Source organism: Pogoniulus pusillus, chromosome Z, assembly GCF_015220805.1.
Source record: "Pogoniulus pusillus isolate bPogPus1 chromosome Z, bPogPus1.pri, whole genome shotgun sequence".
Classification (NCBI taxonomy): domain Eukaryota; kingdom Metazoa; phylum Chordata; class Aves; order Piciformes; family Lybiidae; genus Pogoniulus; species Pogoniulus pusillus.
Genome location: NC_087309.1, coordinates 100698122 through 100723667, shown reverse-complemented (window position 1 = coordinate 100723667; position 25546 = coordinate 100698122). Strand labels below are relative to the sequence as shown.

Sequence of the window (25546 nt, the reverse complement as noted above, 5' to 3'; positions counted from 1 at the left end):
CAAAAAGTCCAAACAAAGTTCAAGCTGAAAGGATCACCAGACACCCTGGAGACCACACTGCCTAGACTCCTGCCCAAAGTAAACTCCTCACTTTCTGAGCATGCTTTGTCAATTTAAGAGAAGCTGGACTTTTACTATGTATGAAGCAGGTAAGAAAGTGAGTAGTGGATGGTTAGCAGGTGTCCAGTTCTGGGCCCCTCAATTTAAGAAAGATGTTGAGGTGCTTGAACATGTCCAGAGAAGGGCAACAAGGCTGGGGAGGGGGCTGAAGCACAGCTCTACGAAGAGCGGCTGAGGGAGCTGGGGTTGTACAGCCTGGAGAAGAGGAGGATACCTCATTGCTGCCTACAACTACCTGAAAGGAGATTGTAGCCAGGTGGGGCTGGTCTCTTTTCCCAGGCATCCAGTGATAGAACAAGAGGACACAGTCTCAAACTGCACCAGGGCAGGTTTAGGCAGGACATTAGGAAGAAGTTCTTCACAGAAAGAGTGACTGACATTGGAATGGACTGCCCATGAAGGTGGTGGAGTCACCATTCCTGGAGGTATTTAAAAGGAGGCTGATAGTGTACTTAGTGCCATGGTTTAGTTAATTAGAACGGTTAGGTGATAGGTTGGACTCTATGATCCTAAAGGCCTTTTCCAACCTGGTTGATTCTGTGATTCTGTGACATGAGGTGTTACTTGTGCATTTCACTGCATAAAGGTCCATTGGATTTCAGCTGGTGTGCTTGATGTGTGGAAATTCCCTCAGCCCCTAAACTTGTGCAACTTTGTAGTGAATTAATGACTGCTCATTAATGTGAAACCCAGGATTAAGGAGTTTGATTCCTGATTTTGGTGACAGTATCATCAGCTCATCAGTAGAAGAAGTTACTATTCACATTGGAAAAAAACAGATCATGGATACAAGTATAAAATGATAATAATTGAACGGATGTCTGAAAAGTCACAACTTTTAAAAACTATTTTCTTGGAATATAAAAAAGTATTAGGAAAAGCTTTATTTGTGTGCTTGAGAGTACTTTAGTTCAAGTTAGCTTCATTATGTATTCTTTTTCCCCTGTGAGGCTTTGAGCACAGAATCACACACAGTGGAAGAAGCTTCCAGAGGTCTCAAGTCAAAGCTGTGTGAAGGAGATCCAGCTGGTGCAGGCTGGCCAGGACCCTGTCCAGTTAAGTTTTTATTGTTCATCATTTGGACTATTCATTTTGAACATTAAATCGATGCAAAGCTTTACAGAAAACAGTTTAAAACAGGTCCATATGATTATGAAACCAGAGTGTTGGCAGCAGACCTGAGTGGTGCATCCAATACCTACATCAGCTGGAATGCTTTAAAGTAAGTAAGCAATTGTCTAGACTTACAGTCTCCCTTGCTCTTTTTGACTCAACAATCTTTACAAAACTCTGCTCTCAATGGGGATTTTCAAGAACAAGAAGTTACATTATTTCAGCATGGAGGGAAACACTGATTTTCCTTTCACAGCCAAATAAATTTATTGCAAGAGTATCATCTTTCTATGTTTTATAAGACTACAGAAAAACAGATTAAATAGTTGAATATAATTGTATTTCACCGCAGAGCAATAGCTTGAAAAATAGAGCTGCTTTCCATAGCTGTGTCTGTGAGTCCAACCTCAGAACTCAGAATGTTGTTAGAACATGAATTCTCAGCCATGAATTCTCTGCTTTAAAAGTGGCCATGTTTTTTACTCCCTCAAAATTAGCTCTTAAGGCAGAGTCTACCTTTTCAAGCACTGGCTGAAATCCTAGTTCTATTTAAGTAAATGCCTAAATTCTCCTTGCTCAACAGAGGGAAGATATCAGCACGTGTTTATAAACTGCTTTCTTAGAGCACTTAAAAATAATCCAGCCTGTTCCCACCTGCCTCCTTGGGCCCACTGTTACTGTTATTTGTTAACACATACGTGTGTGTTAACACATGATCTGGATGAGGGCATCGAGTCAGTCATCAGCAAGTTTGCAGATGACACCAAGCTGGGGGCAGATGTGGCTGGGTTGGAGGGCAGAAGGGCTCTGCAGTGGGACCTTGACCGCCTGGACAGATGGGCAGAGTCCAATGGGATGGCATTCAATAGCTCCAAGTGCAGGGTGCTGCACTTTGGCCACAACAACCCCATGCAGAGATACAGGCTGGGGTCGGAGTGGCTGGAGAGCAGCCAAACAGAAAAGGATCTGGGGGTGCTGATTGATACCTGCCTGAACATGAGCCAGCAGTGTGCCCAGGTGGCCAAGAGAGCCAGTGGCATCCTGGCCTGCATCAGGAATGGTGTGGCCAGCAGGAGCAGGGAGGTCATTCTGCCCCTGTACTCTGCACTGGTTAGACCACACCTTGAGTACTGTGTTCAGTTCTGGGCCCCCCAGTTTAGGAGGGACATTGAGATGCTTGAGCGTGTCCAGAGAAGGGTGACGAGGCTGGTGAGAGGCCTTGAGCACAGCCCTACGAAGAGAGGCTGAGGGAGTTGGGATTGTTTAACCTGGAGAAGAGGAGGCTCAGGGGTGACCTTATTGCTGTCTACAACTACGTGAGGGGTGGTTGTGGCCAGGAGGAGGTTGCTCTCTTCTCTCAGGTGGCCAGCACCAGAACAAGAGGACACAGCCTCAGGCTACACCAGGGGAAATTTAGGCTCGAGGTAAGGAGAAAGTTCTTCACTGAGAGAGTCATTGGACACTGGAATGGGCTGCCTGGGGAGGTGGTGGAGTCGCCGTCCCTGGAGCTGTTCAAGGCAGGATTGGACGTGGCACTTGGTGCCATGGTCTAGCCTTGAGCTCTGTGGTAAAGGGTTGGACTTGATGATCTATGAGGTCTCTTCCAACCTTGGTGATACTGTGATACTGTGATACTTCTGTCCTGGACCTTCAGCTGGATTCAGCAAGTCGGGCACGGCACACACTTGACTTTGCAGGGAATCCAGTCTATAAAGAAAAACTTCTTACTCTGACAGGTGAGAAGTCAAGTAACACTGTGCTTCTCTCTCTTGAGCCATTCCTCGTTTCAGTGTAGGTCTCATGGTCCTGATAGTCATTGTGTGTCAGCATGTGTTCAACATCACTTATTTTAAACGAAGTTGTGTTATAGTACAGCACCAGAAATGTCTCTTAAATGCAAAGTGTACCATATTCTGAGCGCACAGTACTCTGACACAGTTAGTCTGGTGACACTCACTCTGTTCCCCAACATCAGCAGTGAGGATCACATAGTAAAGCTAAACTGCTGATGCCTTCAGGGCAGGGGAAATTTAGGCTCGAAGTGAGGAGAAAGTTCTTCACTGAGAGAGTCATGGGGCACTGGAATGGGCTGCCCGGGGAGGTGGTGAAGTCGCCGTCCCTGGAGCTGTTCAAGGCAGGATTGGACGTGGCACTTGGTGCCATGGTCTAGCCTTGAGCCCTGTGGTAAAGGGTTGGACTTGATGACCTATGAGGTCTCTTCCAACCTTGGTGATACTGTGATACTGTGATACCTACTCACCGTTTGTTCCGCGTCTTAGAAGCCTCCGCAGCCGCATTCAGAAGTCTCTTGCGGATTTTTAACGTATTTGGCTGGCTTCCTAGGCAAAGAAGGCTTAGGCAGTCATGCTGCCCGTTCCTTAGCTTGTCTAATTGTCTTTTAAAATGCCTTCCCTCCCCGCCCGTTTTTTCCTCCCTCCAGTTCCAGCGGAAACTGACACAGCCGTTATTCCGTCCATTCTGCCATAGAGCAGAAATACCGAGTTCAGCGATACTTCCCTATGAGCTTAAACGTTAACGATTCTGTTCATTAAACTTGCCAACTCGGCCCAAAACACGCGCGGCGTGCTTATGGCAGAGGGAGACGCCGTTGGGTAGGGCAAAAAAGTCACAAAACTTGTTGCTTCAAATAGGTTATTCAGGGAAGATGTCAATGCAGCCAGGCCCTGTCGGTCACAGCTTTCAGAGCAATCGGCAGCAACACTACTAGGACGAAAGCTCCTTTAAACGATGCCCCGCGCCAGCTCGGCGCTCCCCTCACAAGCCCGCAGGCGGACACAGGCTAGCCCTGCCTCCACCGGGGCGGAGCGCCGGCGCTTGGCCCTGCTGGGCTGCCGTCGTGAGGGAGGAACGCAGAGGCAATTATGGCGGCGTGCATCGTCCCCGAGAGTGACAGGTACGGGGTGCTTCCGCGGCACTCCCGCTTCTGCCCTCCTCCCGCGCCCGCCACAGCACAGCAGACCGGGGCAGGGCGGGCCGGGCCGGGCCAGATCAGGTCGGGGGCTGGGCCTTGCCGTGGTGCGGCGTGGCTTGCGACTCTCTGACAGTTTCCTTTCCTTCGCGCAGCATCCGCAGGGCCGTGTCGCTGCTCAACGCCGTGGACTCGGGTCGGTTCCCCCGGCTTCTCTCCCGCCTTCTGCAGAAACTGCACCTGAAGGTTAGCGGGCGGGCAGGGGCAGCGCGCCGGGGCGGGGGCGCTGGGCTGCAGCGGGCTGACGCGGGGCCCGGCCGGGTCTTACCGGAGTGCTGGCTGCGCTGCCCCGGGCCAAGTCGCGGGAGAGGGTAAGCGCAGTACCGGCGTGCCCGGAGTACCGCCGCCTGCCGAGTCCCGCGCCGCTTGCCGTGCCTGCTTTTCCGCCGCATCCTGGCGTGGGACAGAGGGACCGGCGCCGAGCCGGGAGGAGCCGCGACCCTCCTCTGCCCAACTGCTACGAAGTCGTCTCTTTGGAACAGACGCGACGCTCGGTTTTGTTAAGGAATTACTGTAATGTTTGCACGTGCTCCGTTCATCAGTTACTGCTCAGAATAATTCCCGGTAGATGAAATAAGATGAAATAATGAATGGCAGAAGGGGGATGGTGTGAGAGCCAATGACACTGTTGAAGTCATAGAATCAACCAGGTTGGAAGAGACCTCCAAGGTCATCCAGTCCAACCTATCCCCCATCCAGTCAACCAGACCATGGCACTAAGTGCCCCATCCAGTCTTCTCTTGAAGACCTCCAGGGACGGTGCCTCCACCACCTCCCTGGGCAGCCCATTCCAATGCCAATCACTCTCTCTGTGAAGAACTTCTTCCTAACTTCCATCCTGTACCTTCCCCGACACAACTTGAAACTGTGTCCCCTTGTTCTATTGCTGCTTGCCTCCAGCTCCTGGTGCCTCCGAGGACACTCGGAGGAGTTGCAAATTTCTTGGCTTCCTTTTGGCACAAACTCCTCTCTTGGGCCTTGCAAGAGGAAAACTGAATTTATTACTTTTTTTTTTCCTCCCAATTTTCTGTCTACATCAATACGGCCAAGCTGTGTTCATCCAGGCAGACTGACTAGTCGAGTTGAGATTGGAAATAATCCCGTAACTGTTAGTGAATGTTTTTGTCATCTGTGCAGGTGTTGGTCAGTGTGTTTGTTTGTGGTTATTTTTGCTTGTTTTGTTTTTCGTTGGTTTGTTTGGTCTGTGGTTGTGGCTTTTCTAAACTCTAGAATAAATGGTCTAAGAGCTGCGTACAGGGAGATGTTAGGTTATGGTTGAACTTGATGATCTTAAGATCTTTTCCAGCCAGGTGATTCTGTGATATGTGAAATCAAAGAAATAAATTCAGTAAGTGTCAAAAAGTCCAATGAATTTACATCTAGCTGTGGCAGCAAATATTGCAGGGAAAATTGTAAAGATTAATGTTAAAGCAGAAATTACTTTGTTGAGGCTCTTTCAGTGTCAGATTTTATTTATTCCCTTGGTTTATATTTAGAAAAAAAATACACACATATACAAACGAAAGGTTAAAATATTATAGGTTAGGAGGAGTGCAGAAAATACAAACATATTAAAGGTTGTAATTGTAAGACTGTAAGGGTTACTTTGATTGATTGTTTCAATTGCCATTTTTTCCCCCACCAAAACTACTAGCTTGCAATGCTGCTAGTATTTCCTCAGTTGTCTTGTGTGGTTATTGAGACTCACTGATAACAGCAAAGTGCACTAATATTTTTGTTTGTTTTGTTTGTGGTGTTGTTTTTTATTTGGTTTGGTGTTTTTTTTCCTCACTACCCAGTAGCAGTGTCATAGATTTTCGCAGTTTTAATTAGCATTTACATTAGTCAGAGTGGTCTTTAATTTAGCCCACTCAATCTCATGGTTAGCTGGACTTTCTAAAGTGTCTGGCTCTAGGGCGTGTTTAACTGCTGGGCACTTTAAATTAACTGTCTGGTCATAACAAAGCAGACACTTGGATATCAACATTTCCTTCTGACAGCTGATGATTTGAGTGTTTCCATTTTAATACTCTGGTCAGAAACATTATGATCATTGAAGTTTTTGTGTAATTGCCTCATTTTGTTTCTTCTGATAGCCAAATTGCGTTTTTGTTTGTTGTTTTTTTAATGTAGCTTTGCAATTTTGGATTACTCACTGGTCTAAATATGGTGTTCTGATGTCTGTAGCATAGATTTGTTAGTAATTACTTTTTAAAAGATGGCAATATCTGCATTTAAATTACTGTTTAATTTGCTGTGGGATGGTGAATGTAACTACTGAGCTTTAAAAGCAAAGCACATTCTCATTCATCTTCTGTAATATGGGAGGCTGTAGATTAAAATCTGACTTTCAGAGTAAACATGCATTAGGCCTTTATTTCTGTTGTGACAGCATGGATGGATTTCAGAAGAGCGTTCAAAGTGAGAGAAGCATATGTAATGAACTTAACTAGGTTTTTCCCTTCTCTGTTTGGGATCTGATTCAAGGAATGCACTTTGTCCTTTTCTTACTTTTGTTTCTACAAGATTGTTGGACATGATCTGACAGCTGAAAGAAAAATGTTTCTTTATCATCTCTTGGGTGCAAAGGGAAAGCATTTTCTTGTGATGTATTTCAAGCAATTCTGACAACTTACCATGTGATACTGTTGGCTTTTAATTTTGATTTTCAGTGAGAGGAATTACATTCTGTTTTTTTCCTGTTGGAAAGGAGCTTTACTTTATTCAGTTATTTCTAAATAGAATAAACAGACTCTGTTTATAAAAACAGAGAGAAAGTCTGTGTTTGTGGCTGCTAAGCTGAATGTCTATCCATTTTTGTGCTTCAGGCTGAAAGTAGCTTCAGTGAAGAGGAGGAAGAAAAACTTCAAATAGCTTTTTCATTGGAAAAGCAGGATCTTCATCTTGTTCTTGAAACTATATCATTCATTTTGGAACAGGTACTTTATTTTTACCATTATTCATGATTTTAAAAATTTTAATTCCTGTAATGAAAATGTTAAATGATTTTACTGATCACTGCTTAAGGTAAATGAAGTGTCAGTTATGGAAAATTTTCAGGCACAGAGGCAGTCTAATTGAGTGAGCAGGTATGTGTGATGTGGCTCTAGTGTCTGAATGACTGGATGGTGTAGAACTGAAGATCTTGTAAGCAAAGGAGGTTTTCTAGTTCTAGTTTCTAGTTCTGTCATTACTCAGGCTGTGAAGCAAATGTATTACTTATTAAATCTGGTAACGTTCTTAGAAAGTGTCACAGCTGTGATGCCATCAGTCCATTTCCTGCAAGTACAGTAAGTATGGTCCTTGCAGAGAGTGTGCACACCAATGGTCTGTTGTGGAATTTGAATCTTCTCTGTTCTTACACATCAGTTCATAATTGGCTAATGCATTCAAAACAGTTCTCCCCTTGGATGTCCACCAAAAAATAGAAATGAAACCTGAGGTTGCATCCTGACTGGAAATTCATCAACCAAACAGCAAACTTATTTGTTTTATTGACTGCTTATAATTTCACCAGACTGCTTCATTTATATGATAATTATTGGACATTTAATAGGAAAAAAAAAAGTCTCCTTTAGGACTGACTTCTTTTGCATTAACAAAAAAAAAAAAAAAAAGAGAGAGAAAGGGAAGATTATTAACATCTGCCCAAAGAAGAATCCTAGAGGGAATGTGTGCTGTATGAGAATTCTTTATTCTTGCCAATAGCTGTGCTTTTTAGAGAAGCTGCTTGTTCCGTCAGACCACAACTTTTATAGCAGCTCTTTGCTCTGTGGCCACATTATAGATAATAAGATACTTGGAGTACTGTGTCCAGTTCTGGGCCTCTCAATTTAAGAAAGAGTTGAGATGCTTGAACATGTCCAGAGAAGGGCAGCAAGGCTGGTGAGGGGGCTGTAGCCGAAGCCCTGCAAGGAACAGCTGAGAGAGCTGAGATTGTTCAGCCTGGAGAAGAGGAGGCTCAGGGGAGACCTTACAGCTCTCTACAGCTACCTGAAGGGAAGTTGTAGTGAGATGGAGGTCAGTCTCTTCTGCCAGGCACCCAGTGACAGAACAAGAGGCCACAGCCTCAAACTGCTCCAGGGCAGGTTTAGGCTGGACATTAGGAAGAAGTTCTTCACAGAAAGAGTGGTTTGCCTTTGGAACGGACTGCCCATGAAGGTGGTGGAGTCACCATCCCTGGAGGTGTTTAAAAGGAGACTGGATGTGACACTTAGTGTGATGGTTTAATTATATAGGAGGTATTAGGTGATAGGTTGGACTTGATGATCCTAGAGGTCTTTTCCAACCTGTTTGATGCTGTGAGTCATGGTCTCTGCTGCGTATGTTGTTTCATTTTTTTAATTTTTTTTCCCTTCCCTGCCCTTGTGATGGTGGAGTTCTGTTTTGCAATGGAGAGCAGCATAATGTACAGAATATTTATCACACAAAACACTGCTAATAGGGAGGTGATAACTAACTCACTTTGTTTTTGTCAAACTGTTCCTGTCTTTTTAGAATATTACCTTGAAGTTAAAGCTCACTTGAGCAATGTGAGTTTGGAAAAGTTGTTCTCTCTTCATGGTCACAGTTGACTTCAGATATCCTAGGGTGCTTTTTTTTCTTTTGTGATAGCTGTTTAGGCATTATTTGCAGTGGAAACATGCACAGGTTTAGCTTATGTGTACATTTTTTGGTTTTAGTTCGTTTATAGAGTAATTTGTAATATTGCATAGTGAGGTACAGTTGACATAAAGTGTAACTGTCTTCTCCACCAGAGTTAAGATGAACAGGATGCTTGTACTCCCACAGTTGGCAGTCAAACTCCTGTGTGAACACAGTAGCTATCTGTGGTGGAATATGTCTACCACAAGTGGTACAGCAGTGCTCAACAGCAGCACTTATTTTCCTTTTAACAGGCGGTCTATCATAATTTGAAGCCTTCTTCATTGCAACAACACCTGCAAAGCATTCACCTGGATCAAGACAAAGCTGATGCATTTGCCAGTGCATGGGCGGCTGTGGGTCAAGATACAATTGAGAAGTTCAGGCAGAGGATTTTGACCCCTCAGAAGGTAATGATTTTTTTCTGAGAGAGCAGAAATCTGTGTATGTTTGTTTTACAGCAAGGAGTTTAATATATGAAGTTTATGACAAATCTAAGTACTGTAAAAAAAATAAGGGTCTTTAGGAGGTAGTAGCTAAATGTGATCTGGGCTGTGGAGTTCCACTGCCTCATAATGTGTGTTAGCTGAGCTACTGTAATGGTTGAAACTTTACTATAAGTGCGCTGTTCACAATATAAAGTAATGCAACCTACATACCATTTGGAGATGTGTGTGAATGTGCTGTACAATATCACAAAGGTAAAATGTGCTCCTGAATACCTGTGGTGATTTAGTTCTTCAGCCTGTTGGGTTTTTGTACTTTAAAGTGTACCTGAGCTCCTGCCACCTTTGATTTTGTAAGGTGTTTGGATGGTGCATTTTGTGAGATACTTACTGGTTTTGAGGTAATCTTCAGTGGTGGAATAAAAATCCCTTAACTTTTTGTCAGTTAAAATTGTTTCATGCTGTAGGAGTCTTCTTGTGCCTTTGGGCATAAATGTCTACATCCATGAGGAGGTATAACAACAGCCTTCTGTTGAATCATAATGACCTTTAAACTGCATTAGAAGATGTATACAGAACACATCAGTGTCTGCCAGGGTCTGATGGTTCAGAGAACTGTGGAACAGTTGGATGATTACATACAAAGGGTAGAGGTCAACAGCACAATATTGAGATGGAGACAAGTGACTAATGGTGTACTTCAGGACTCTACTGGAACCAGTGCTGTTCAGTATCTTCATAAATGATATCAGCAGAAAGATAGAGTGCATCCCCAGGAAATTTGCAGATGATATCAATTGCACCACACAGCTTGATAAGAAGGATGGGTTGCCATCCAGAGAGACCGGGACTGGAGAAGTGGGCTGAGAAGGGCATCTTGAGTTTCAGTGATGCAAAGAAAAAGGTCCTGCACCTAGGTTGGGGCAATTAGGTATCAGTACAGGCTGGGAAATGATGAGATTGAGAGCAGCCCTGCAGAAAAAGACCTGGGGCAACTCGTACATGAGAAGCTGGACATCAGCCAACAGTGTGTGCTTGCAGCTCAGAAGGCAAATCACATCCTGGGCTGCATCAAAAGAAATGCAGGCAGCAAGTTGAAAGACATGATTCTGCTGCTCTGCTCTGGTGAGACCTCACCTAGACTACTCTGTCCAGCCCTTGGGCCACCAACACAAGGACATGGACCTGCTTAAGTGAGTCTAGAGGAGGGCCACAGAAATTATGAGAGTGTTGGAGCATCTCATCTATGAATACAGGCTGATAGAATTGATGCTGTTCTGCCTGGAGAAGCGAAGGCTCTGGGAAGACCTAATAACTATATTTTGTTACCTGAAGGGTGCCTACAAGAAGGCTGGGGAAGGACTGCCTGGAAGAGCTTGTAATGATAGGATGAGGGGCAATGGGTTTAGACTAGAGCAGGGTGTGTTTTGGTTGGACATAAGAAAGAAGTTCTTTAAGTGGTAAAACAGTAAAATGTGTCGCCTGGGGATGTGGTTGACGCCCTGTTCCTGAAGACATTCAAAATCAGACTTAATGTGACTCTGGGCAGCCTGATGTAGTTAGTGCTCTATGCTGGTGCTGACTATGGGGGGTTTGGACAAGCTGACCTTTGAGGGTCTCTTTCAGTCCAATGCTATCTGTGATTCTGTGAATTATTCTTGCTTTATTTTTTTAAGTTGATATGCATCTTGTTGGGATACAATTTGGTTTGTTACTTTATGATTTAAAAATGCATGTAGAAAATAATTTTTACATATAAGATAGCCATTATATGCTTATAGAAGTAGACCAACATGTTTTATACCAATGGCCTGACACCTAAATAAACCTAGAATTTTATTTAAATGTAAATTGTGTATTTTGAGAAGACGTGGTTTGTCTGTGGAGATACTCAGGATTACGTCATTTTTCCCAAGGTGTTTAGATTTGATCCTTTTTAAAACTAGGTAATTTTGGACAGAATTTGTAGAAGTTTCCTGTGCAAAATCAGAAGGCTTTATGGTCTTAAACAAATGTAACTATGCAGAAAAAGATTTGAGTTTGTACTAGTTTGAAGCAGGCTAGAATGTTTTGGTGAGAAGAACCAGATTACAGGCTGTGAAAGGAAAACAATGGTGATGTCTACTTCGCTCACAGTCTTGCTGAGAAGTATAGGAACAAGAATTAATAACATTAGATAATCACTCTCGCTTGGGCTGTTGGCTGAACTGCATCTCTCTAACCCACTTTGCTTCTTAACCTCTTGGCTGAACCTCCATTCTTCCTTGGGACTGGGGTAAGGTTGAGAGGGGTAGGGGGAAGGTGAAGGGGCGGTTGAGAGCCTGGGGACTCAGGTTTCTGGGAGGGGAGTTGTGTTTCTGTTTTACCTTTTTACCTTGTATATTTCTGTATATACTGTAAATATCTGCTTGTATATTGTGCCAGCTGTAAATATAAGCTTCATTCATATTTCCAGAGCTGGCTGAGTCTAGTGTGGGTGATTTCTAAAGTGTGTGGGGGTGGGGAACATCCAAACCATCACAGAGCTGAAAAGGCATTTATTGCTTCTGTCTTTTTGAGATAATGTTTACCAGTGCCAAGAACACATGTCTCAAAGTTTAAATGAGTATGTATTACTATCCATTGAAGAGGGTGAGGAATTTGGAAACCAAGTGAAATCATGCAAGATTGCGAGGCTAACTTCTCACAACACCACATATGCATGTAGAATGGAAGGCAGTTCTGAAGATGTCTGCCTAAAGGAAATTCTCAGGGAACTGTTTTGTAGGATAACCTACTCATACGTATTTTACTGTTGGGTCTCCAGCATATGAAATACTGAAGAATAATCACGCAGAATTACAGAATGTCAGGGGCTGGAAGGAACCTTGAGAGATCATCCAGTCCAGCCGCCTTGCCAGAGCAGGATCACCTAGAGCAGATCATGTAAGGAACGCATCAAGGCAAGTCTTGAATATCTCCAGAGAGGGAGACTCCACAACCCCCCTGGGCAGCCTGTTTCAGTGTTCTGTCACCCTCGCAGTGAAAAAATTACTCTTCATGTTTAAATGAAACTTCCACTCATTACCCCTTGTCCTGTCTTGGAATCACTGAGAAGTGGCTGGCTCCATCCTCCTGGCACTCTCTTGTAAGAGAGATGTTCCACTCCCTGAATCATTTTTGTGGCTCTGCACTGGACTCTCAAGTAGTTCCCTGTCCTTGAACTGAGGAGGCCCAGAACTGGACACTACTGCAGATGCAGCCTCACCAGGGCAGAGTAGAGGGGGAGAACCTCTCTCCACCTACTGGCCACACCCCTTCTAATACACCCCAGAATGGCATTGGCCTTCCTGGCCACCAGAGCACGTTGCTTCCTCATAGACAACTTCCCATCCACCAGGATCTCCAGGTCCTTTTTCCTTTCAGTGCTCTCCATCAGGCTGATCCCTAACCCACACTGATCCCTGCGGTAGTTCTTTCCCAGGTGCAAGACTCTACAGTTGCCTCTGTTGAACTTCATTAAATTTCTCCCAGCCCAACCCTCCAGCCTAAGTCTCACTGAGTGGTCACTTCTAGCGTGTCACCCACTCCACCCAGTTTTTGTGTCATCAGCAAACTCGCTGGCAGTGCACTCTGTGCTCTCATCCAGGTCGTTGATGAATATGTTGAATAGTACTGGTACCAGTACTGACTTCTGAGGGACCCCACTAGCTACAGGCCTCTAAGTAGACTCGGTCCTATTGGCCACCACAAGAGGACCTTTGGTCCTCTTTTATTTGGAGCTTGTACTATACACACTGGTGCTCCTTCTGTAACCTAGTTTGGGAATCACATTGTTATGGTTTTAGTCTGTGGCTTTGTGAGCCTTGCAGCAGTGCTTTTGGTGTATGTTAAGAGTTTTGGAGATTTTTTGTGACTTCACCACAGTCTCACTAAATGGAGTAATGTTTTGCTAGTACAGCACATCCTGTATGAAGCCATTTTAAACTGTCACTTCTGATTAAGCTTGTAGAAAAACAGCCGCTGAAATTACATACTGCAACTCATTTTTTGTCGTGAGACCAGGTTAAAGTATGTATGTGTGCTCCTACATATGCTTTAAGAGTAATTTCATCCCCTTTCATTTATTGTCTTAGCTTAGATGATAGGTGTGATGGTTTGGGTGTTACTCGCCCCCCCCCACTCTTTTGAAAATCACCCAGACTAGACTCAGCCAGCTGGAAATTAAGAAGTGAAGCTTTGTATTTACAGCTTAGCACAATATACAGACAGCTATTTACAATACATACAGCTACATCAAGAAATATACAAGTTAAAAAGTAATACAGAAACACAGTACCCCTCCCTGAAACCAGAGTCCCCAGGAGGGGCTCCTGACCACTCTTCCACCTTCTTTCCACCCCTCTACCTTATCTCAGACTTTGCCTTATGTGCAAGGTGAGTTTGGAGGATTGGCCAGGGAGGTTAGAAAGCAGAAGTATTAATTAGTGTCCCAGGTTTGGGCTGATCCCTCCCCTGGGAAGAAAATTTACAACACAAACCCCCTTTTTTTGAAAGTCAGGGAAAGATGAAATTGTATTTTCTTATAGTATAAGTATAACAATGTAAAGAGAGATTATAACTAGAGAAGGAAAGAAGGAAAGAAAACAAACAATACAATAACCTTAAGAGAGATGGAGGAGGAATCAAGCAGCGGTGAAGCAGCAAAGCAGCAGTAGCCAAAACAGCAGCTGGGGGACGACAGGCGAAGCTGCAGCAGCAGAAGCCAACAGGAGAAAAAGGGGAGAACAAGCTGTGCTTCTAGACATTAAGTTCTTGATGCTCCAATGAAATTATATTAATTTATCTATTGTTGCTATTATGTGGCCTATCCCTGGAATGTTCATCTCTCCCCTATGTCTGAGCTAGAGGATCAGCTCAAACAGCCACAATTAGACAGAAAGCAGGCCAGGCCAGAGAGAAAAGTACAGACACGAGATGCAACAGAGAGCCACTGCAACTGTGTCATCTGCATTTATATTCTTTTTTCAATGCATCTCAGCAAGCCTATGAGTGAAGGAGACATCACCATTGTTTCCTTTTCACAGCTTGTAATCTAATTCTTCTCACCAAAATAGTCCAGCTAGTCTCAAACTAGCACAATAGGTTGATTGTCAGTTTGAGTGTGAGTGTAGATACAAAAGTGTAATTTGAGTTTAAACTCGAGTTTACTTTCTCAGTTTGCTTTTAACCTCTTAATCCTGTAGAGTTTATCAGTGAGTAAAAAACCTGGCACTCTAGAGCACTCTTCTTTGACCCAGAGCCTCAATTTACAGAACTAAGTAAAGCATTTATTTTGATCACATGGCACACAGAGGTAAAGTATTTTTTAAAATTCCATGGGATAATGGGAGAACTCATCATCTATTTTATAAATCTCCTTGTAATGCCTTCTGAGTGCTGTAGATGACAGCATGCTCCCATCATTATTTCCTTCTATATCCTCTAAGTGTTTGTCTGCATTTATTTGCTGTATTACCTTTCCATACCTTGAGCAATGGTGGTTAAAATACTTTAATATTTGTGATACATTGTTGTTGTAGCCAACTTGTTGTAAACTTTCATCAGCATTTTGAATTAAAGTGAAAAAAAAGAGGTAGAATCCTGAAAAATGCTTAGACCAGAGTGATAGCTTTTTAGATGAGATTTACAATTAAGGTTTTTCAGATTGATTTAGCAATTATACAGACTTTTTTCTTTGTAAAAAGAGATCTGTATCCAGTGATTAGTACCTTGCATCATATATGTACAGGAATAACTTTTGAAACAATTGACTCTGTGTGATGGTTTGAGTTTCCCCCTTGCCACTAACCAGACTTAAGTCATCTGGCTGGAAGTTAAGGAATGAAGCTATATTTACAGCGTGCACATATATACAAGCTTATATAGACAATATATACAGATACTTACAATTATATACAAGTCAGAAGTAATACAGAAATTCAAAATCCCTCCCAAGCAGCCAGACTGACCAAGAGGGCTCCCGACCAACCCCCCTCCTTTCCCCCTCACCCTGTATCTCAGAAATAACCGGATAAAGCTCTGTATAGGTCACGTGGTAAATCTGCAAAGATCTGAGTTGAGATGTCAAAAGATGACAAGCAGTTACAAGGAAACAGTTAGATTGGGTTTCATGCAAAGGAGTTAAGGCAAGATGCAACCAGACACACAGACTGAAGAAAAAGAATTGAGAAGTGAGAGCCTTGTCTTATATTTTGACTGTTTATGTCCCTCAGCAGAACAAGTGAATGATACAGACATCATTATTATTTTCTTTTTCACAGCCTATGATCTAATTTCTTTTATTTAAACTACTCCAATTAGCGACAGACCAGCACACCCTATAAATACACCCTTAGTATAGGTACTGAGGAGACTCAGGGGTGACCTCATTGCTGTCTACAACTACCTGAAGGGACATTGTAGCCAGGTGGGGGGTGGCCTCTTCTCCCAGGCAACCAGCAATAGAACAAGGGGACACAGTCTCAAGTTGTGCCAGGGGAGGTATAGGCTGGATGTTAGGAGGAACTTCTTCACAGAGAGAGTGATTTCCCATTGGAATGGGCTGCCCAGGGAGGTGGTGGAGGCACTGTCCCTGGAGGTGTTCAAGAAAAGCCTGGCTGAGGCACTTAGTGCCATGGTGTAGTTGACTGGCTAGGGCTGGGTGATAGGTTGGACTGGATGATCTTGGAGGTCTCTTCCAACCTGATTGATTCTATGATTCTACTTCTTTGGATTACTGTGTATAAGTTAGTAATTTGCAGTGTTCACTTCTCTCACAAAGGCAATAGCAGGTTCATAAAAATAACATGACTGTTCTGTTGTCATAATTGTAAGCAACATCCTCCCAGAATGATTTGAGATAGGAAGGGATGTCTCAAGGTCATCCGGTCCTTGCTGCTCAAGCAGGGCCATCCAGAGTCAGTCCCTCAGGACTGTGTCCAGATGGCATTTGAACACCTCAAAAGATGGAAACTTCATCACCTTCCTGGGCATTGTGGTGTCAGTGGCTGGTTGCCCTCAAAGTGCAAAGGTGTTTTCCTGTGTTTAGGCAGAGCCTCCTGGGTTTCAGTTTGTGTCCACTGCCTCTGATCTTGTCACTGGACACCACAGGAAAGAATTTGTTTCTGTCCTCCTTGCACCCTCCTTTCAGGTGTTTATGTACATTGAGATTCCATTGAATGTTCTCTTCTCCAGGCTGAACAGTCCCAGTTCTCTCAACCTTTCCTTGTATGTGAGGCACTCCAGTCCAGTTATCATCTTTATGAAGTTTGATGCACTCTGTCCACCATGTCCACCAGCTCAGCATCTTTGCTCCATTGTGGACCCCAGCCCTGCACCAAACATTGTAGGTGTGTCCTCACCAGTGCAGAGTTAAGGGGGGAGGGATCACTTTCATTGATCTCCTGGCAATACTGCTTGTAATCCTTGCCCAGCATACCATTATTTCCCTTCTTTGCTGCAAGAACACATTTCTGGTGACTCACATTCGCCTTGGTGTCCGTCGTGTCTCTAGGTCCTTTTACACAAAACCATTCTCTCACAGAATGGCCTCCAGCATATACTGATGGCTGGGGTTGGTCTTCCCCACACGCAGGGCTTCGCACTTAATCTTGTTCACTTTATGAGGTTCTTGCCAGCCCATTTCTTCAGTTGATTAAGGTCCTTTGGAGTGGCAGCACAAATGCCTGGTGTGGTCACTTTCCCCAGTTCTGTGTCATCTGTAAACTTGCTGAGGGTAAACTTTCCTACGTCATCTAGCTAATTAATGAAAATGTTGAACGGAACTGGACTCGGTGTTTGCTCCTGGGGCATGCTAGTAGTTACTGGCTGCCAACTAGACTGTTGCTTTGGTCACCACCCTCTGGGTCAGGCCAGATGACTCATTTTCAATCCACCTCTCTATATACTTTTTGGTGATTTTGTAATAAAGGTCTACCCAAGATATCTGGACTAGGACCAATACTGATGTCTGCATCAGTAGCATAGTGGAAGTGAGTACACCCTCAAGCAAGTTTGTGGATGGCACCAGACTTGTTGGTTTGGCTGATTTGCTAGAAGGAAGGAATACCATCAAGAGGAACCTCGACAGGCTTGGGGAGTCGACCTGTGTGAGCCATATGATATTCAACAAGGCCATGTGCAAAGTCTGCTTCTGGCTTGGGATAATCTCCAGTGTCAATACAGGCTTTGGAATACATGGATTGAGAACGGTACTGCAGAGAAGAGCTTGAGGATTCTGGTGGACAAAAACTGGACTGGAAGTGTGCACTTGTGGGCTAGAAACCCATGTGTTTCCTGAGTTGTATAAAAAGAAGCATGGCTAGCAGGCCGAGGGAAGTGATTCCATTCTACTTTGTCTGGCAGGAACCTACCTGGAGAACTGCATTCAGCTCTGGAGTCCATAGCACAGGATGTGGACCTGCTGGAGCAGTTACAGAGTAAAGACATAAAAATTATGCAAGAGCTGGACCACCTTCTCTGTGAAGAAAGACTGAGAAAGTTGGGGTTGTTCAGCCTGAAGAAGAGAAGGCTCTGGGAAAACATTGCTACAGTCTTTAATACTCAAAGGAAGCTTAGAAGAATGATAATGAAAGGCTTTTTAATAGGACCTGTAGTGGCAGGGAAAAGGGCAACAGTTTTAAACTGAAGTAGAATAGGTTTACATCTGATATAAAGAAGACTCTTTTTACAGTGAGGACACTTGAACAGGTTGCTTGGAGAAGCTGTAGGTGCCCCATCCCTGGAAGTGTTAAAAGTCAGACCGAACGGGGCTTAGAAGAGTGTGATCCAGTGAAAGATGTCACTGCCAGTGGTAGGAGAATTGGACTAGGTTCTGTTCTAAGCCAAACCATTATATGATGCTATGAATTCAGATTTTATTTTTTCGGTTGTACTCTTAAGAATATACACTTGGGCTTTCTGGTTGTTGCCACATATTTATTGAGTGCTTTTACTGACCTGTTTAGGTGGGGTGCAGGACATATTAATTTAGAATATGTGTGAATTTGCAGTGGAACTAAGAAAGATCTAGCTGGAATTTTAGCTTCATTTCAAAGTGCTTTACTGAAACACAAGTGGCAAAATAATTCTGAGTCTTCACTGGCATCTGATACTTAGAAGTTGTATATTTTTGAAGATCTGAAATGCTGCTGCTAAGTCTGCTTTCTGTGGAGTACACAAGAAAGACCCGACGCTAATCTTTAATTTCTGTTTTAACTCAACATGAAATAGTTGTCATTTTCCTTCTTCTATTTAGAGGCATGATTTGCACATCATGCAAACATTGAGATAGCTTATGGCCAAAACTACAGGGTAGCTGTCTGTCTAGGGTTAGTATTTCATAATACTACTCATCACCATTTTGGAGAGAGTAGGCTGTTGTGTCTTTTGGCTTTCAGCAATGCTCAGATTTGGACTCCAGACCACTAGCTATGCTGAGAAGTAATTTCTTACAGATACTTCACTTGTATTGACATGTAATTTCTTGTAAACCATATTTTCTTCCTGCCTGCAAACTTCAGTGTGATAAAAATGATTATTCTGGGTTCAGGGTCTGTCATTTCTTTGCAGGAGGTGTAGGTGGTAGTATGCTGGCTGATAGCTTCATTGAGGTGACAAGCCAAATTGGGTTTGTTAGCACAACAGAGCAAGTATTTCCCAAAATATCGAGTAGGTGAAGTTTTCTAAGGCCTATTGAACTCTGCTTTTAATGGTTAAAAAATGTTCTTTTTTTTGCATATAGGTCTTAGAATTTTTTTTTGGTGTGAATTACTTATTTGATGGGGTGTTACTGTCTTGAGAAATTAATTGAAAATACAGAATTAAACTAAAGCTGTGCTGTTTAATAGCATTTATTTTATCATTTCATCTTTTTAATTTTTCTTCACTGAGCTATAGGCAGTTCTCAGCTGTGCTGGTTTATTCATTGTGTATATTCTCCTGTTGCTTGAATGGATTCTTTCAGCCATTACTCCGAGGGCAGTTACTTTATTGTGTTATTTCTGTTATGTAATAGAGTGCTAGTCAATTAGAGTGATGGTATTTGTATCAGCTTTTTCCTTGAATGTATTCTTAATTTTATCTCTAAAACTATAGTCTTTTGGTAATAGTCTGATATTTGACTTGGTATCAAATCTTTGCTTGGTAATGTATCGTTTTAGGAATCAAAACGTATATTGATTGGAGTATTTTTTCCTGTCTGAAAAGATGAGCTAGCATTTTATTGGGTTAGTCTGAATTCACACAGTATCACAGTATCATCAGGGTTGGAAGAGACCTCACAGATCATCAAGTCCAACCCTTTACCACAGAGCTCAAGGCTAGACCATGGCACCAAGTGCCACGTCCAATCCTGCCTTGAACAGCTCCAGGGACGGCGACTCCACCACCTCCCCGGGCAGCCCATTCCAGTGTCCAATGACTCTCTCAGTGAAGAACTTTCTCCTCATTTTATTGCGTTAGTCTGAATTCTCGTGTCAGTTCTCCATCAGTTCTGTTGCTTTTCTCCCCATTCCTCTATTTGATTTTCTCTGTACAGTTTTCAGTACTCTGTGTAAATCTTACTTGTTTTAAAGGCAGGTCAGGCTAAATGCCTCATAGCTTTCTTGTTTTAGAAAGCTATTCAGGGTATCTTTAAAATATATATAATAAAAAAATGTGAGAGTCCTGTGTTGCCAAGCAGGGGAACTTTTTATAGCCTTCAGACAGCATTACTTAATATAATGATGCGTGGGAGTGCAACTAGTGAAATTACGCATCTAAATTCTTGACAGGGCTGTCAGTGCCGTATCTTTAGTGGCTGTTCGAAGCCATATGGGAAAAAACGAAAGTAGTTTTCTCTCAGAAGCTGGCCTTCTTGCTAAGTGGTGTATATAAGACGCTAAATTCTGTCTACTGAACGCTGGCACGTCTACAGAAATAGTCTGAAACACATGCATCGTATGGCAGTTATGGCAAAAAAGAAAAAAGAAGAAAAAAGAGTGCTCTGTGTGTGGTGTGGGGGAAAGATTCTTCTACCAGGAGAAATGCAAATTAAGCAGGAATGCAGCTCAAGTAGACAGTCTTTGTTTCTTGTTAGTGTCTGCTGCACCAGTCGTGTTACGGTAACAGAGGTCACAAAGACTGTGTTGTACCTAGGGGCATTGTCACAGTGAATTGTTAACTAACTTGCATTGTGTGATCCCATCACAGAACAGTGACAAAGAGAATGCAGATGATGAAAGATGTAGTAAAGACACATTTTTTTGCCTACTGAGGTTTATATTAATAGCCATCTACTGCACAGCTGAGTCTGTTTCATCTTCTACCTGCCCAGGTGTGTCAATAAGGTTTTTAATTGTTTGCAATTTTTAAGCACTACCTCTAGAGGACCTTTTAAATTAGTTTCTTCCTGTCCTTCTAACCCTCTTCTGTCTTCTACTGAGAAAGTGTCTATGGTATAGATGGGAAGAAGTTTTAAGCATTCAAAAATGCTGAAAACCAGTTAAAACATTTGCTCTGGAAGAGAGCCAGCCGTGCTTATCTTGTGTAACTTCCAGCATAATACAAATTGTAACTTTTCTTCGAGATATAAAAGAGGTTTTGAAACAGGTCTGGTTGTGGTTTCAAGGCTTGAAATGACAGGTAATTTCTAGGCTATTTTTTATGGTTAGTAAAAACGTGTGCCTTATCTCTAATTAAAATCTGCCTAGCTTCATCTTCTGCTGTTGGATATTGCTATATATTCTTCTGCTAGATAAAAGAGCCAGTCAGCTATGGCTTTTCCATATAAATGCTCATAGTCTGGTATATATTTTTACTTCATCTCTGCCCACAAATTTCCCAGAGAGAGGCAGACCACAACAACACTTTGACCTTTTGTGCGAAGCAAATCCCTAAATACCAGGGTTTTGGAAGCTTGAATGCTGTTCCTAATGTTTGTCATACAGTCCCTTTCTATTTGCTTTCTAGCTAGCTGCTTCTCAGTTAAAATACACATAAAGATGAAAACCTGCAGTAACTTCAATTAGGGAAAAGTGTTTTGAAGTTACTGCTTCTTAGCTGTTTCCTTGCTGTACCAATTTCATGTCATATTACTTCTTTTGTTTCCTCCTATTTGAAGTACACTGGTACTTTCTGGTGTGTGTTTTCCTTTTTTAAATTCAGAGATTAAAGATGTGAGGGATTTTGCTTTGAATATTGAATGAAGAAGTATGAAAATATTATTTTCCTTGGCATATTTGCTAAGTAAGGTTTGCTGAAGGGAAATAAGGTTTTATCTTTGCAGACAAAAATGGGAACTCAGAGGAAATTAACCCTCCTGGAGGGAGAAATTCTTAGATGAAGAATCTGTTTCATCTTCCATATTCACCAAAAGAGATTGCATTGGATATACAATTTGTGCAGATTTTCCTTTTAGAGTTAATTTCTTTTCTGGTTTTAGTACTTACTTAATATTCAGATCCTCTCTGAGGAGTAACTAAGGTACTGGATTTTTGGCTTGCTACTCTTGCTTTTTCTAGCCTTAATTACAAGCTGAAACTCACAGTTTACAAAGCTAAAACATGTTGCTCCTCGTTTTATTTTATTTTCCTGCCTCCTAAAATTGCTGATGTCATTAGGGGAAGATGCAGTGAATTGCAGAGCAAACATTAATGCATAGCCTGGCTTTCTTCAGTGCCTGCATATCCCATTCTCTTCCTTTAACCACTTGATTTGGTCTTGGGCCCAACCTATCTTCAGTCTGTTGGGTTTTTCTGGGGGTTTGGTGTTTTTTTTTGGTTTTTAATTTTTTGAAGGTAGGGCACAAACCCACAAAAATTTTTCTTTGTTTTTAAACTCTCAGAATTTTTCCTTTTTGGAAACTGTGTTCTCTTGGGTCAATCTTTCCACAGCATTCTGTAAATTCACTGTCTATCTACCTCACCCAGTACAACCCCCTCCATGCCCTTATGTTACAACTACTATTTCTAGTTAGAGACAACCCTAGCATGTGGGACTACTTCAGAGCCTGGAAGATTGTTCTTGTCTGCGAGTGAAAAATGTAGCTGCTGCCTTTTTGTTTGCTTGGTTGGTTGGGTTTTTTTGGTCTCTTTTACTGATGGTCTTGCAGTATCTGTGAAATTAAAGCAGAATCAAATTCAGTGTTCTTGTATTGTGCCTAGATAGGTAAGATCAGTGCAGTGATTCTTGATTTCTTCCAGCTACATAACTAAGATACATTGCAAAACTGTCATTAAGGTTACAAAGTCCAGTCTAAGATTTAGTAAGAGGCACTTTAGTTGACAGTGCAACCTGTGCTTATCTCGACTGTGCATGTATTATGTCTGTCTTTAATTACAGGCTTAACTTGTGTTTTGAAAGCCACCTTATTGTCCTAGCTTTGTTTTGCAGATGGGTGGATGCATATAGTTACATACATTGATAGTTGCATACCATTTTTGTGATGCTTGCTGTAAGTCTGTGGTTTAATTTAAAGATTTGCCTACTACTGTCAGCTGCTGCTGCTTGTCATTTTCTTTGTGACCCATAGCTCTGGATGAAAGTTAGGTCTCACAGATTTTAAATGTGCCATTGAGGAGTGCTTTTCACCAAAACCATGAAATGCCTCAGTAATCCACAGATTTTGATCTAGCCTATACTGCCAGTTTTTTTTTCCACTGGCGTTCAAAATGTAGTTGAGGACTGTAGTCAGAAATTCTACACAAGCAATGTGAAAATCCACCTGTTTCGCTACAGACTTCCTTAACCTATGGAGCAGCTGTTACATTAGCTGCTGAAGGGAATGTGCAACATCCAGAACTTCCTTCAAAGGTATTCATGCCACCTTAATACCAGTGAAGTCAGTGGCAACAATAGAAAGTAGAAATCTGTGTTTATGCAGTCTTCTCCCCTGCCCTCAGTGCTAGAGCTTCCCAGTTTCCAATTTGCCTAGGAAACTGATGTTTAATCTGGGCCTTATCTTAAAGGAAACACTCTCTTCCTGATTACATAATGTTTTTGTGATGAAGACCCTACCTGTAATGATTGGCAAATTGTGCCTGTTGCTCATTGCCTTCATCTTATAAATAGGCATCTTTTTTTCTGTTCCAGTAATTTGTTTCTTATATTGAATACACTTCTGGCTTCATCCTGCTGGTGTCTCCTTTGCACTAACATTTTTTACTTCAGCAGACAGAGTTTTGAAGGAGTTTAGTCAGACATGTTTCGTCATCATTGCCTTGGTCTCTTATCTAAATTATTTTTATCATCACAGCAGGCAAAAGCAACATTTTCATATCTAATTTGAAGTTTTGATTCTGCAGTGTTGAGTTTGCCGTTTGAGAGCAGGACTGGCTTCTTAGGCTGCAAATTGGAGAGAGCAGACTTAATGGTTTGTTCTAGTTTTTCATAGGTTTGAAGAGTGTTTTGCAGCCAGTGCTTTTCTTTGCGGGCAGGATACCTTTATGCCTTTCTCGTTGTATCAGTGGCACCTGCCCTGAGAAAACCCAGGCTTTCTGGCTGTTGAAACAGAGAGGCTACTGAATCTTTTTACACCCTTTTTTTCATGCCCTCAGCCAGTAAGAGCTGACGTGATATATGACCACAGATTAGAATTGTCTTGTGTGTAAACAGAGCTCTACCAAAAAGCCTGTTGGAATTAATCAGAGTATCACAGTATGAACAAGGTTGGAAGAGACCTCACAAATCAAGTCCAACCTCTTTACCACAATTCTCAAGACTAGACCATGACACCAAGTGCCACGTCTAATCTTGCCTTGAACAGCCCCAGGGACGGTGACTCCACCACCTCCTCAGAGAAGTGAGTCTACAGTTAGGAACTCTCCAATCTGAATGCTACCCAAGGAAACTTCCTGGGACTGGGCAAACCCTTGGAACTTCTGAATATATCCTTCAGTGAACCCTAGTATGTTTTGGGTGAGTGATCCCCTTTCTGGGAACCTTAGGAATTCTTGTCAAGTTATGTAGTATTCATTATATACCTGTGCGACACACAAATTTGTGATTTACTTTGGTCCCTCGGAGTATTGGGTAAGTTTTGGTTGGAATAAATCTCATATTCCCACCTGGTACTTGCTTATTTAGTTTTGTGTGTGTCTCTGTAACACTGATCTGTCTAAAACTGACAGCTACTTTACTAAAACTGTGTGTATGTGCTGCAATGCCTTCTTTAAATGAAAGGTACTCATTTATGTAAATCTGAGTAAGCATATATTGTGTGATTAGGTTGCTAAAAGATGTGTGGGGTGTGATGGTTTGGGTGTACCCTGCCTTCCTACACTTTAGAAGGTACCCAGACTAGTTTCAGCCGGCTCTGGGAATATAAATGAAGCTATTTATTTACAGCTAGCACGATATACAAGCAGATATTTACAGTATATACAGTTATAGACAGAAATATACAAGGTAAAAGTAATACAGAAACACAACCCCCCCCCCACCCCAGAAACCTGAGTCCCCAGGAGGGGCTCTCAACCACCCCTGCACCTTCCCCCTGCCCCTCTCGACCTTACCCCAGTCCTAAAGAAGAATAGAGGTTCAGCCAAGAGGTTAAGAAGCAAAGGTGAGTGGCAGGTGAGGTTAGGGAGATGCAGCTCAGTCAAAGCCCAGCCCGAGAGTGACAAAAATAGCAAGAGTGTTATCTGATGTTTACATTTCTTCAGCAAGACTCTGAGTGCAGTAGACATCACCATTGTTTTCCTTTCACAGCCTATGATCTAGTTTTTTTCTTACCAAAATATTCTAGCCTGCTTCAAACTAGCACAGTGGGGAAAACTCTCGGACTTCTAAAATGTGAGTATTCCATGGATGTCTTAAATTACATAAAACAGCTCTTTCAAAATGTTGCAGGAAATGTTTTCATCTTAAAAACTGACCTATTTCTCTTAAACCAGAAGGAAAAGCACCTGAAATGATTTAGATAGTTGTGATAGTTTGGGAATTTCCCACCCTGCCACGAATTCACCAGACTAGCTCATCTGAATAGAAGTTAAGGAATAAAGCTATATTTACAGCGTGACACAATTTACAAGCATATACAAACAATATATACAGGTATTTACAACTATACGCAGCTATATACAAGTAATACAGAAGTACAAAACCCCTCCTGAACAGCAGAACCACCCAGGAGTGCTTTCAAACCAACTCCCCTCCTTCTTTCCACCCCAACCTTTATATCAGAAATCTTATGTGCAGGGATGAGATTGCAGGATAAGGACTTAGAAGCAGAATA

At 42.5% G+C, this 25546-nt stretch overlaps 1 protein-coding gene across 5 annotated transcripts in view; it reads left to right on the top strand.

Moving 5' to 3' along the window:
* Positions 1-4061: 4061 nt before the first annotated feature.
* COMMD10 (COMM domain containing 10) overlaps positions 4062-25546 on the top strand; it is a 139167-nt gene continuing 117682 nt past the window's right edge. For all 5 annotated transcript variants that reach the window (XR_010301284.1, XM_064140110.1, XM_064140109.1 and 2 more), the window contains exons 1-4: positions 4062-4147; positions 4318-4408; positions 7051-7161; positions 9121-9276. Coding sequence is in view for 4 of the 5 variants with exons in the window: in XM_064140110.1 (XP_063996180.1) it covers positions 4116-4147; positions 4318-4408; positions 7051-7161; positions 9121-9276 (390 nt within the window). In the remaining variant the exon portion in view is untranslated. The remainder of the gene's footprint in view (positions 4148-4317; positions 4409-7050; positions 7162-9120; positions 9277-25546) is intronic.